Source organism: Myotis brandtii, unplaced genomic scaffold (genome assembly GCF_000412655.1).
Source record: "Myotis brandtii unplaced genomic scaffold, ASM41265v1 scaffold1270, whole genome shotgun sequence".
Lineage (NCBI taxonomy): Eukaryota > Metazoa > Chordata > Mammalia > Chiroptera > Vespertilionidae > Myotis > Myotis brandtii.
In genome coordinates, this window is record NW_005354465.1 from 578059 (window position 1) to 591759 (window position 13701).

The 13701-nt window shown below is 37.5% G+C and overlaps 1 protein-coding gene across 8 annotated transcripts in view; it reads left to right on the forward strand.

The window, feature by feature from the left end:
* UBAP2 (ubiquitin associated protein 2) overlaps window positions 1-13701 on the forward strand; it is a 117279-nt gene that overhangs the window by 73919 nt on the left and 29659 nt on the right. For 6 of the 8 annotated variants that reach the window (XM_014534238.1, XM_014534235.1, XM_014534236.1 and 3 more), the window contains 2 exons: window positions 7003-7068; window positions 10763-10815. In XM_014534238.1, the coding sequence (XP_014389724.1) occupies window positions 7003-7068; window positions 10763-10815 (119 nt within the window). The remainder of the gene's footprint in view (window positions 1-7002; window positions 7069-10762; window positions 10816-13701) is intronic. The other 2 variants (XM_014534237.1, XM_014534240.1) reach the window with 1 other exon arrangement.

Genomic DNA, 13701 nt, shown 5'->3' on the forward strand with positions numbered 1-13701 from the left:
GTTCTGGATGATGTCCGTTTTGTCTTTTAGTTGTATTTTTGAAGTTGTTGTGGGAGGCAGCAATTTCCAGTGTTTACCTATGCCACCATCTTGGTTTTTCGTGTGCCACAGCTTTTTAATCCACTTGTTTACTGATGGGCACTAGGGCTGTTTACAGATCTTAGCTATTATAAATCATTCTGCTATGAACATAAGGGTGCATACTTTCTTTCTGATTGGTGTCTTGGGTTTCTTAGGACAGCAGTTGCCAACCTTTCAGGCCTCATGGACCACCAGTGGTCCATGGACCACTGTTTGGTGACTATTGTCTTAGGATATATTTCTAGAAGTGGGATTACTGGGTCAAATAGCAGTTCCATATTTAATTTTTTGAGGAAATTCCATACTGTTTTTCATAATGGCTGTACCAGTCTGCATTCCCACCAGCAGTGTACTAGGGTTCTTTTCTCCATATCCTCAAAGCTTTTTATTGTGATGTAGCCCCATTTGTTTATTTTCTCCTTTGTTTCTCTTTCCTAGGCAATGTATTGGTGAAAATTCTGCTCTGTGGGATGTCTGATATTTTGCTGCTTATGTGTTCTTCTAGGATTTTTATGGATTTACAACTTAACATTTAAGTCTTTTTATATTTTGAGTTTATTCTTATGTATGGTGTAAGTTGGTGGTCTAGTTTCATTTTTTTGCATGTATCTGTCAAATTTCCCCAACACCATTTATTGAAGAGAGTGTCTTGACTCCATTGTATGCTCAAGCCTCCTTTGTCAAATACTAATGGAGCATAATAGTTTAGGTCAATTTCTGGGTTCTCTGTTCTGTTACATTGATCTATATGCCTGTTCTTGTGCCATACCAGGCTGTTTTGATTATGCTGGCTTTGTAGTATAACTTGAAATCTGGTATTGTGATTCTCCCAACTTTGTTTTTCTTTATCAGGATTACTGCAGTTATTTGGGGTCTTTTTTGGTTCCATATAATTTTTTTGGAGTATTTGTTCTAGATTTGTGGAATATGCCAGTGGTATTTTGATAGGGATTGCATTGAGTCTATAGATTGCTTTGGGTAGTATGGGCATTTTAATGATATTAATTCTTCCAATCAATGAACCCAATATATTCTTCCACTTGTTTATACCTTCCTCTATCTCTTTTTTTTTTTCAATGTTCTGTAATTTTCTGAGTATAAGTCTTTTACCTCCTTGGTTAAGTTTATTCCTACGTATGTTAATTTTTTTGTTACAATGGTAAATGGGACTTTTTTTTTAGTTTCTCTTTCTGAGAGTTCATTATTGGTGTATAAAAATGCCACTGGTCTTACCTCTGGTGTTCCAGACTGTGGAGCCCAGGCTGGGTTCCAGGACTCCACCTTCACAGGGAAATAACCCTGCTGAGGCCAGGAGATGCCTCCTCACTTTCGGCCTGCCACCCATGGAGGCTGGGTCAGCCCCTCTCTCGGCCTTGCCCTTTCTACCAGTGTCCAGGGTTTTCTGTCCTTGCTTAATATAAATCTTCTCCTCCGCTGGACCTCAGTTGGTAATTCCAGGTGAATGTTCCCTAATTTAGTTTAATTTCCAGTCTGGCCCTGGGAGGAGGTGCAAAAAAGCTGTGCCATTTTGGCCACCATCTTCTCTCCCCTAGTTATAAAGTCTTAAGCCAAAATACTGGAGAACAGAATGCAGTAATAGAAAAAAGATAGTACACATCACAGCCATGTTAAATTTATACCTGGTATTCATATTTAACATTTAAATACCAATAAACTCTTAGATATATATTCAAGATAATAGGAGACTTAGGTTCATACAAATGTTCTTAGAAGCATAACTCATAATAGCTAAAAAGTGGAAACCAAATGTCTTTCAGTTGATGAATAGATAAGAATAATGTCTGTCATCTCTACAATGGAATATTCATTTTCCCTTAAAAAAAAAAAAAAGAATGAATTACTGCCTGGCTGGTGTGGTCCAGTGGTTGAGTGCCAACCTATGTACCAGGAGATTAGGGTTTAATTCCCTGGCAGGGCACATGCCTGGGTTATAGGCTCCATTCCTAGTGTGGGGCATGTAGGAGGCAGCCAATCGATTTTCTCTCACCATTGATGTTTCTGTCTCCCCCCCCCCTTCCTCTCTGAAATCAATAAAAATATAAATAAATAAATAAATAAATAAATAAAATGAAGGGCTGCCCTAGCCAGTTTGGCTCAGTGGATAGAGCACCGGCCTGCGGACTGAAGGGTCCCGGGTTCAATTCCGGTCAAGGGCACATGCCCGGGTTGCAGGCTCAATCCCCAGTAGGGGGCATGCAGGAGGCAGCCAATCAGTGATTCTCTATCATCATTGATGTTTCTTTCTCTCTCTTTTACTCTGAAATCAATAAAAATATAGTTTTTTCAAAAAAGAATGAAGTACTGATACGTGCTGCAGCATGGATGAACCTTGAAACATCATGCTGAATGAAAGAAGCCAGTTGTAAAGGACCATATATTTTATATTGTATGATTTCATTTATGAGAAGTGCCCAGATTAGACAAATACATAGCGACAAAAAGTAGATTGGGAACCTTGGGGGAAGATAGGTACTAACTACTAATGAATTAAAGATTATTTTTTGGAGTGATGAAAATATTCTGAAATAGATCGTAGTGATGGTTGCACAACTTCTGAATATAATAAAACTATTCAGTTGTGTACTTTAAAAGGGAGGATTTTATGCTGTGTAAGTTAAATCTCAATAACAAAAATGAGTTCTGTGAATTCCTGTATAGAATAAAGGAGAAAATTCACATACTTTCAATAAGGAAAGCATTTGACAAAATCTAACATCCATACTGTTCTGGTTTTTTTAAAAGCCAGGCAAATCTGGAATACAAGGATAGTTTCTTAATAAAGGACATCTACAACACTTACTGTAAACATTGCAGTTAATGGTGATGTGTTGAATGTTTTTCCTCTGGAACAAGATAAAGAAGCTTATTACTCTCACTATTTCTATTCACTAGTGTACCAGAGGTTTTAACCATTGCAGTAAGGAATAAAGAAGCAAAGTCAGAGGGGTAGAAAGGGAGGAAAAAATGTGTCATTTCTGATGATGTTATAAAAGAATCTACAGAGAAATGATTGAAATTAGTAAGGGGGTTTTAAAAGGTGTTGGATAGAAGTTCAATAAACATATCTTTTTCTTTTTTACTGAATTTATTGGGATGACATTAGTTAAAATTATACAGGTTTCAGATGCACAATTCCACAACACATCATCTGTACACATCATCACCCTGAGTCAGGTCTCCTTCCATCACCATTTATCCCCCTTATACCCTTCTACAACTCTTTCCCCCTCTCTGTAATCCCCACACTGTTGTCTGTACCCATGAATTTATTTCTCTGTCTCTTTTTTATTTTTTTCGCAATCCCTCTACCCACCTACCTCCAGTCCTCTAACTGCCCCTATCCCCACAGCTGTCAGCCTGCTCTGTCTATAGGTCTCTATTTTGCTTGATAGTTCATTTTGGTCATTAGATTCCACATATGAGTGAAATCATATGGTACTTTCTATTTCTTTAAACCATTAACAAAGAGAAAATGGAAAAAAATTGATAGCCTCAAAAAACAACAAATGACTATGAAGCAGTCTAATGATATGCAAGATGGTAAGTCTTCTACCTATGCAAACATAAAATACATAAACTCGCCCTAACCGGTTTGGCTCAGTGGATAGAGCGTTGGCCTGCGACTGAAGGGTCCCAGGTTCGATTCCGGTCAAAGGCATGTACCTGGGTTGCGGGCACATCCCTAGCAGGGAATGCGCAGGAGGCAGCTGATCGATGTTTCTAACTCTCTATCCCTCTCCCTTCCTCTCTGTAAAAAATCAATAAAATATATTTAAAAAAATACATAAACTCATACTAAAAATATAAAATTGAGAGATTCAAGAAAAATTAAATAGAAGGATTTATCATTTTTAGATATTTCAAGTCTCACGACTGTGAAGCTTAGTTTTTATTGACTCACTCTATGGACTTACTGATCCATGGAAGTCCACCACATGAGAATTGTCCCCACTGCCCATGGTCTATGTGGCTCAGCTGGTTGAAACATCCTCCCATTCACCAAAAAGTTTTGGGTTCGATTACCGATTAGGGCACATACCCTAGGTTGTGGGTTTTATCCCCAATTCAGGGCCGGTAGGAGAGGCAACTGATTGATGTTTCTCTCTCACATCAATGTTTCTATCTTTTCCGTCCCCTCTCTTTAAATCAATAAAAACATAGTCTCGGGTAAGGATTAAAAAACAAAACAAAACCAGCAGCCCTGACTGGTGTAGCTTACTTGGTTGGAACATTGTTGCATATACCAAAAGGTGATAGGTTCGATTCCCGTTCAGGGCACATAAGAAGTTGCAGGTTCCATCCCTGGTCAGGGCATGTATGAGAGGCAACTGATCAATGTTTCTTACATCAATGTTTCTCTTCCTCTTTCTCTCTCTTTTCTCCCCTCTTTCTCTCTCTTTCTCTAAAATCAATTTTAAAAAAAGAAAGAAGAAAATTGACCTCACTATTTTAAAAAGTGAGGTTTATGGAGATGTATTCTTTATATATTTACCCTTTTATTTATTATTATTTTTAATATATCTTTATTGATTTCAGAGAGGAAGGGAGAGGGAGAGAGAGAGAAACATCAGTGATGAGAGAGAATCATTGATTGGCTGCCTCCTGCACGCCCCCTACTGGGGACCAAGCCTGCAACCCTGGCATGTCCCCTTGCCTGGAATCGAACCTGGGACCTTTCAGCCCTCAGGCCGATGCTCTATCCACCGTGCCAAACCAGCTAGGGCAATATTTACCCTTTTAAAGAGGAATAAGTGAATTCCAGGAAATACATGTAGTTGTATAAACACCACTAAAATAAAGACACTGTTTTTCTGTGCTAGTAATGAACAATTGCAAATTGGAATAAAAGGGGCGGGGGGAAGCCTAGTACCATTTATAGTAGTACAGAAACATGAAATATTTAGGTGTAAGTATGATGAAGTATGTATGTGTAGGGTTTGTATGTTGGAAATTATGAAACATGTTGAGAAAAATCAAAGCAGACCCCCCAAAAAGAAGGAGATATTCATTGTTTATGAATTGGAAGACTCAGTATTATTAAAATGCCATTTCTCTCCAAATAGATGCATGGGTTCAATACAAATTGCATCGAAATCCCAGAAGATATATTTGGATTAAATTGACAACTTTAGTCTAAAATATTTACAGAAAAGAATAGTAACGAGTATAGTCCAAATAATTTTGGAAAAGAACAGCAAAGTTCAACTTTCCTTGATTTTTAAGAACTTATTCTGATCCTAGCCGGTTTGGCTCAGTGGATAGAGTGTCGTCCACTGACTGAAGGGTCCTGGGCTGGATTCTTGTCAGGGGCACGTACCTTGTCACAAAAAATGACAACTATACACACATTGTATCTATGCCAAATTTTTGGCTATTGTACTATAATTATGTGAGACGTAAATATCTGGGAATGCTGGGTGAAAGGTAACTTCTTGTAAATCTGTATTTTAGAAAAAAAAAAAAGGAATGAAAGATTTGAACAGATGTTTCCCAAAGAAAATATCTTAATGGCAAATAAGCACACAAAAACGTTCGTCTTCATTGGTCATTGGGGAAATACAAATTAAACCCATAATAGGTTACCACCATTCATCCATTAAAGGAGCTTTAAAAGGAAACTTACAGTACCAAGTATTAGTGAAGAGGGCAGAAAAACTTGAACTTATAAATTCCTGGTGTGAAAGCTTACATTTAACATGCAATCTGACAATCCACACCCTAGGTTTTTATTGAAGAGGAATAAAAACATGCACTTGCACTTGATATTTTATAGAGTTTTTATTCATAGTCACTACTTTTTAAATCAGGTATTTAAATAATGTTGAATTAGGTGATTAACTGCTATTTTTCTTATTCCTCCCTTCTTCCTTTTACTGTTTTGTTTCTTCTCTCTCTCTTCATGCTCATTCTCTTCATTTTCATTTAGAGTAGCAGATTCCTTACTGAAAAACATTTGGATAAGCAAATTGTGTTTGATGCAGAATACAATGGAGTGCTGGCTATTTTTCTAGAGGCCTCACAGAATGGTATTGTCTTGTTGATAACACAGAGTAGACAGTAGAGTCTAGCCCTCAGTCTTATAGGTTCAAAAACAACTCCTTTAAAAAATTTAGAGAGAGGAAGTAGAGGGGAGAGAGAGAAACATCAATTTGTTTCTCCACTTATTTATGCATTCATTGATTGATTCTTGTATTCCCCTGACTGGGGCTTGAACCCACAACCTTGGCATGTTGGGACGATGCTCTAACCAACTGAGCTACCTGGCCAGGGCCCAGAAACGTGATTCTTGTTTAGAGAGCGTAGAAGGTAGGGCGAGAGACAAAGCGAAACATCGATGTGAGAGAGAACACCTGGATTGGTTGCCTCCAGCACAAGCCCCGACCAAGGCCAGAGATGGAGCCTGCAACCGACGTACATGCCCTTGACTGGAATTGAACCCGAGACCCTTCAGTTCTCAGTTCGATGCTCTATCCACTGAGCCAAAATGGGCTAGGGTGAAACATGACTCTTGACAGTGTAAAAATCAAATCCATTCCTTAGAGTCACATTAACACATAACCAAAATAGAAAGTCTGAAGGATAGTTAAAATGTTTACTTATAAATTTACTAAAATCGGTGTACCTTTTACATAGTGTGGAATGCTTTTTTTGATGAGTGGGAAGGGAGCCTGCTGAACCTAGGAGTAAGAAAAGGGTAGTGAATGTTCAAGGGCCATCTGGCTAATAAGATGCATACTTGAGTCACAGTTGCCTGTCACAGTATGGATTACAGTAAATTTCCCTCTCCTTGGAGTACGTTATACAGTATACCGAGCTCTGATGCTTTCTTTTCTCTGTTTAATTTGCTGACCCTTAATTGTTTTGATCTGTTAAAACCTTCCATTTTACATTGGTCTGCAGAACTGGCATCAGATGCTCAAAATGTAGCTCAAGATCTGCCAAACAAAAATTCTTACGGACACAAAGGTATGAATATTTTATTTAAAAATTTCTCTTAGTTAAGAATTTTACAAAATGCTTATAGTATCTTCCATTTTTATCAAGATTAACTAATAGAATTTATCAGATAAGTACTTATAATCTATATTTTTACAACTACTTGATAAAATAATTATCAGCTTTTGATTATGGAAGTGTTTTTCAGATTGGCCTTCAAGGCACCACAGGTTTTTGCATCATTGTTTTCCTTTCTCCTACATGGCTGCCTTATCTGTGCTTTTAACAAAGGACCAACATCAAAGTTAAAGCGAACATAAAACATACATGTCAAATTTATTGTCTTAAACTGAAAATAAATTAGCGTCATTCACATTTTCAGTTATGTTTGATGTATAGGTCTATAAGCCTGTAATGGGAACCAAGCTCTTACTGTAAGATTTTAATATTCCAAAATAAGGTTGGGACCTGACTGTATTCTTCTGCGGTCTGGTATTTTTTATAGTTTATGTATGTAGGGTGGGTTACTGCAACAATTTGTTCTTGGCTTCTGATGTGGCTTTCTCCTCTTATCTGCCATATCACTTTACCATGTGGCTCTGCTGCTTACAACTATGTACATATGTTGTCTTCTGCTTCCTTTTAAATATACTCAGTTCTCACCCTATTCTGCATGTCTAAATTTGTATTTTAGTTTTCAGACACTTAAAAAATTACTAAGATAGTAAGTTTTATGTTACGAATATTTTACCACAACTGAACTTTTTTAATAAAGCAAGTATGTTTTAAACTTTAGGATGTTTGTTAACATTTTATGTATAGGTTTTTGTAATGCCTCATTGTTTCTCTCCTCTGGAATGTCCCTTCTTTATATATCTGTCTGTTCATATATTTTCTAGCCTTCAGGTTTTTTGCTGTGCTTCATCTAACCCCATAAGCTTTCTCTTACCAGTCTAGCTTTCATTAACATCTTTGTACTACATATTTTCAGTGTATTAATCAGATTCATGTAATTTATCATTATTCAGTAATATGCTACCTTTATCACTCATAAAACTTTTAATTATCTTTCCTATGAGATATGATTTTGGTACTTGGAACAACGGTCGCCAACCTTTAGGACCTCACGGACCACCAGTGGTCCGCAGACCACCGGTTAGCGACCGCTGACCTAGAATAATGCTTAATCTGTAAGCTTTTAACCCAGTATTGTTTTGTTGGTGATTGATGATGAAGGGGTCCTAAGAAAAATTCCACCATAAATGGTTTCCTATTATAATTTTAGATTGCTCGAAAGTTTTAGGCTTTGAAATTGTTTTCCATTTCTTGCTTAGAGTGTTTCTAAAACTCCTTAGATCAAACTTCAGCTTTTTGTAGAATTTCTCAGTTTTTAAATTAAAGTACTATCTTCTGTGATGAATTTGACAATATGACCATAGGGTAGATTGGATGGAGGTGGCACTAAGAAGACTGTGTACTGGCCATCTTTGAAATTAGTCCAGTTGTGAGCTTTTAAAACTATACATATACTTGATGAAAAGTCTGGAAGGAAATACATTAAAAGACTGGAGATTATGTAGTAGTACTTGGAAGAAAGTCACAGTGTAGAAGGAAGACAAGAGTGAAGGGTAGGTGAATGGCTAACCTTAGATTCATTTAGCTTTGTGTACAGTGTGCTAAGGGGGCCTGTGCAGGGGCCTAGAGACAAGATTCCAGTACTCATTTCCAACAGGGACTAAAATTTCATTTTGTGTTTTTTTTTCACTATTCTTTCTACCTTTGTTTAAGAAAATATTTTAATTCAAAGAAATGTTATAAATACTTACGGCATTTCTGGAGAAATTATGGAAACCATTTAAAGATATGACAAATGAACCAATACAAAGGATCAGATATCTAGCCTTACTATTACCCTTGAACAACACAAGGATTAGGGGTGCCAACCACCCTCCACCTGTGCAAGTTTGAAACATATCTTTTATACCCACATAGTAGTATATCTTAGGTGGTACTGTACCAGGAGCCATGCTCCATAAATCCATAGATTCTACATTTGTTTGCCATAACCAGTTTTGTGTTTTATTTATTTTTTTAAATATGCTTTTTATTGATGTTTAGAGAGGGGGAGGAAGGGACAGGGATAGAGAGAAACATCGATGAGAGAGAAACATCATCAATCGGCTGCCTCCTGCACGCCCCTTCCTGGGTCGACACTCAACCGCTGAGCACACTGGCCAGGCCCTATAACCTGTTTTAGATTAGGGACATCATGTGGAAAGCATTCTAAAAAGGACTCTTCCTAGGTAACACCATCAGTTTACTTAATGAGGTGGTTGATTATTAGGTTACTGACATGATTCCCAGGGAATTAGATCTAATAACCTGCCCCTTTTCTCAAGAATGTGCTCCTACTTCTCTTCTTTTTTCTTTTGCACAAACAAACCTGATGGAAGGTCGAATACTCATTTCTTTCCATTGAAGGGACTGAAAACATTCACAGTCCCACTTCTTGAGAGTGGTTATAGTAAATATTTTGCTATATTTTCTTTTAAAACCATTTTCTCTGGTGTGTTTGCATGTGTGCTTTAAAATAGTGGGCCTATACTTATTTACACAGGATCTCTATATTTGAATATCAATACTTTTCTCTAAATCACTTAGTTATTGTATAGATCAGTGGTCGGCAAACCACAGCTCGCAAGCCACATGCGGCTCTTTGGCCCCTTGAGTGTGGCTCTTCCACAAAATATCACGTGTGGGCGCGCACGTACAGTGCAATTGAAACTTCGTGGCCCATGCGCAGAAGTCAGTTTTTGGCCTGGGCGAGTCTATTTTGAAGAAGTGGCGTTAGAAGAAGTGGGGATGCGGCGCAGGCGGGACACGGGATACGCAGTGCAGGAGAGGCGCGCGAGATTCATGCAGAGACGAGTGTGGATGGGAGAGTTGGAAGCGGTCGACCTCAGCGAATGTACCTCAATCAGATTGAAGACGTTTTTAGCAAAGGCCAGCTTAGGAGTACCCTAATTAAGTTAATAACAATGTACCTACCTATATAGTTTAAGTTTAAAAAATTTGGCTCTCAAAAGGAATTTCAATCGTTGTACTGTTGATATTTGGCTCTGTTGACTAATGAGTTTGCTGACCACTGGTATAGATGATTGTTCTTTAAGAACTGTTTGAGCATATCCTCTGTATCTGCTCTTCAGGAGTTATAGCATCAGACTTTATATGAGCAGGACTAATGTTCAGCTTTGCTGAAGACCACTTAGGAAGCCATACAGCGGAGCTAATACGTTATGAAAAGGATGCTTCTGTAAATATAATAATTCAGTAGTCCACCTGAAAGGGTCCAAGGCAGACCTGCCTTTACTGAATTTTGTTCTGTGTTTAATTTTATTTATAAGGGATGGTCTCATTGTTTAATGTGTATATTTGTGTTGTGCCCATACTTTCTTACTAATGCAGAATTGCCTGGATATCATCTATACTAAAGCAGAATCAATTTTAGACATTGCTTTGAGTTTATGTGGATAGTACCTAGCTAAATTGCATTGGAAAACATGATAAATTTTATGGAGAGTAGATTAAGAGCCTCATAGTACTTGGATTGTAGACTAAATTGCTAATGAGATATATAATGTATCTTGTGTAGTATACGATAGATAATCATTTGGAATAAGACAATGTTTGACTTTGTGGTATAAACTGTGATTGTTGTCAACAGGGGCCTGGAAGAATTCTGTGGAAGAGTGGACAACAGAAGACTGGACTGAAGATGTAAGTGTTTAGTACCAGATCAGACCCATCTTTCTTCTGGTTTCTGGTAGGGGCATGCATATTCGAGGAAAGCTTCAGCTATCTTATTATGGCTGGCTGTTCATGGCTCTTGTTCAGATGTCTGTGATTACCATGTTTTTGTTGTCATTGTTGTATTTTTAGCAGATGGAAGGAGTTTGGTGTTTTGAGATTTTTAAGAAACTTGGTTTAAATTGTTCACTTAAAAAATTCCCAGGTGTTAAGTATGACTGAAGTCATTTTTTAGCTTATCTTTGTTCTGTCTGACCTGATAATCAATTGATACTATTGCCCTCGCCTGTGAACTATTACTCTTTTTTTAAAAAAATATATTGATTTTTTTACAGAGAGGAAGGAAGAGGGATAGAGAGTTAGAAACATCGATGAGAGAGAAACATCCATCAGCTGCCTCCTGCACACTCCCTACTGGGGATGTGCCCGCAACCAAGGTACATGCCCTTGACCGGAATCGAACCTGGGACCCTTGAGTCCGCAGGCTGACGCTCTGTCCACTGAGCCAAGCCGGTTAGGGCTATTAATTACTCTTTATACTGCTTTTATTAAAGGGAGAGAGTCTATGTTTGGATCACAGTTGAAATTAATCTGAATAAGTCATTCTGGTTCCAGGCCTAACTTCTTCCCCTTTCAACTAGACTGGCTCTGTTTTGGGTATTCATTTATTCCAGACATTTTTTAGTACACTATACTAGCTTCAGGGTAGTGTTGATCTCTAAGTTTCTAGGTTCAGCATAAGATATTCTTTGATAAAAAAAAAAATATTTAACTCGAAAAAGAAAAAGTAACTGAACTAGCCCTGTACCATATTTTATACCATTTTTCTGTTCAACTCTCAAGGTCCAGAACAGATGTATGTACATGATAGTTACAGCAGACATTGGAAGGGAGAGAATAAAGGGGTCGTGAATATTGACCTTTAATATCACATAAATTGATCCAGATTTTGAGGTGTTTTTTTTTTTGTTTGTTTGTTTGTTTTTTACGATTATATTTTTCCCCTCTGTTCCAGTTTGTATTCACAACTGTTTAAATGATGTTTTCATTTAATATCAAACCACTTACCCTTTCTTTCTTTTTTTAAGCAGTATTATATCTGGATTGTTAGGGAGTGAGCTAGTTAGGCATGAGGAAGGAGGAGAGTAGATATGCTCATTTGATTGGAATTTAGGAGATTTAGGATAAATTGTCTTTCTTTTTTTTTTAAAGTATATATTTATTGATTTCAGAGAGGGAGGGAGAGAGAAACATCAATGATGAGAGAATCAGGAATCAAACCATGACCTGGTTCATAGGTCGACGCTCAACCACTGAGCCATGCTGGCTGGGCTAGGATATAGTTTCATTTCTGCTACCTGTTAACCATAAGTCCTTGAGGTAGGAACTAGATGGGTGGTTATTTGAATCAGTGGAGGGATGGATACCAGCGATAAGAGAAAGTCGGCTTATTTCAAACAAAGCCATCCTCCTTTTAAATGTTTTGTGTTACTAGAATTTTTTGGGAGGAAAAAAAACGTTCCTTGGCCTGTAAGCTTTATATCCCTTTGTCTGTTGTCTGCGTTATAGGCAAGTTTAAAAATCATCAGGGGGTTAGAAGGCAAAAGGAGTGTAATTCACACCTAGCTGGGTTGGCCTGTTGACATTGAATGAGGCAACTTTCCTTCCTGAGCCTCCTGTTTTCTTTCTTTTTTTCAAGCCTCCAGTTTTCATCACTATAATGAGTATCATAATAATTGTCCTGCCTAACTTACAGGGTTTTTCTGAGTCAGATGATGTTTGTTTTTTTTTTAAATATATTTTATTGATTTTTTACAGAGAGGAAGGGAGATGGATAGAGAGTTAGAAACATCGATGAGAGAGAAACATCCATCAGCTGCCTCCTGCACATCTCCTACTGGGGATGTGCCCGCAACCCAGGTACATGCCCTTGACCGGAATCGAACCTGGGACCCTTCAGTCCGCAAGCCGACGCTCTATCCACTGAGCCAAACCGGTTTCGGCTGGATGATGTTTTATGATGAAAGTCAGGTAGCAAGCAGTTCTAATTTTCACACATACAAAGATATTAATATTTTGCTATATGGACCATATTGTATCACAGTGTAATTTATAATTAGTGAAAAGAATTAGCATAGAGAATTTGGCCGTCTTCTTTCCCTCAGGAGTTATAAAAAAAACCCTGAAAGTTTTCTAAGATGATACAAAGTAATGGGGATTGAAAGGTGAGTGATCTAAAATGCAAATTCTAAATTCCTCTAGAGCTTAGAAGGATAACGATTCACCTTTCCCTTCCCCTCCCTTTTCTTTAAAAAAAGATAGAAGGAAACAATTCAATGTTCTGTATTGTACTAGGGTTAGATAGTATGTCAGCGATTTCTGTGGCTCTTATTTTTCTTGAACTTATTAATACTTTGAAGGCTTTAGATCTCTCCTACCATTGCTTTTTTATTGAATAAAAAAATTACTCCTTTATTGCTTCTCTTTATCTTAACTCTGTTTAATTTGTAAGATTCAAAGCAAAAATGGATTACTTGGGACTCTTAAGATACTACCTTGGAACAGGGTTCAGCATTAAGCCCTTCTTATTGAAACAGTAATCAATTCAGCACTTTTTGTTTTTACAGAAAATGAACACCTACTGCCTGCTCTGCCTCTGCTTGAATATTAATGTCTGAGGAAGTTTGATTTTATACAGTGTGTTAGAGTCCTGAGACATTTAGAATTGATAAGAATTATAGCAGTCTTTGAATAGCATTATCATCAGTTTCTTATATGATCTTATTAGATAAACATTTTCAGCCTTTAACCATTTGTACGCTATAAGCGTCTATAGACGCAAGCAGCAGACCTTTT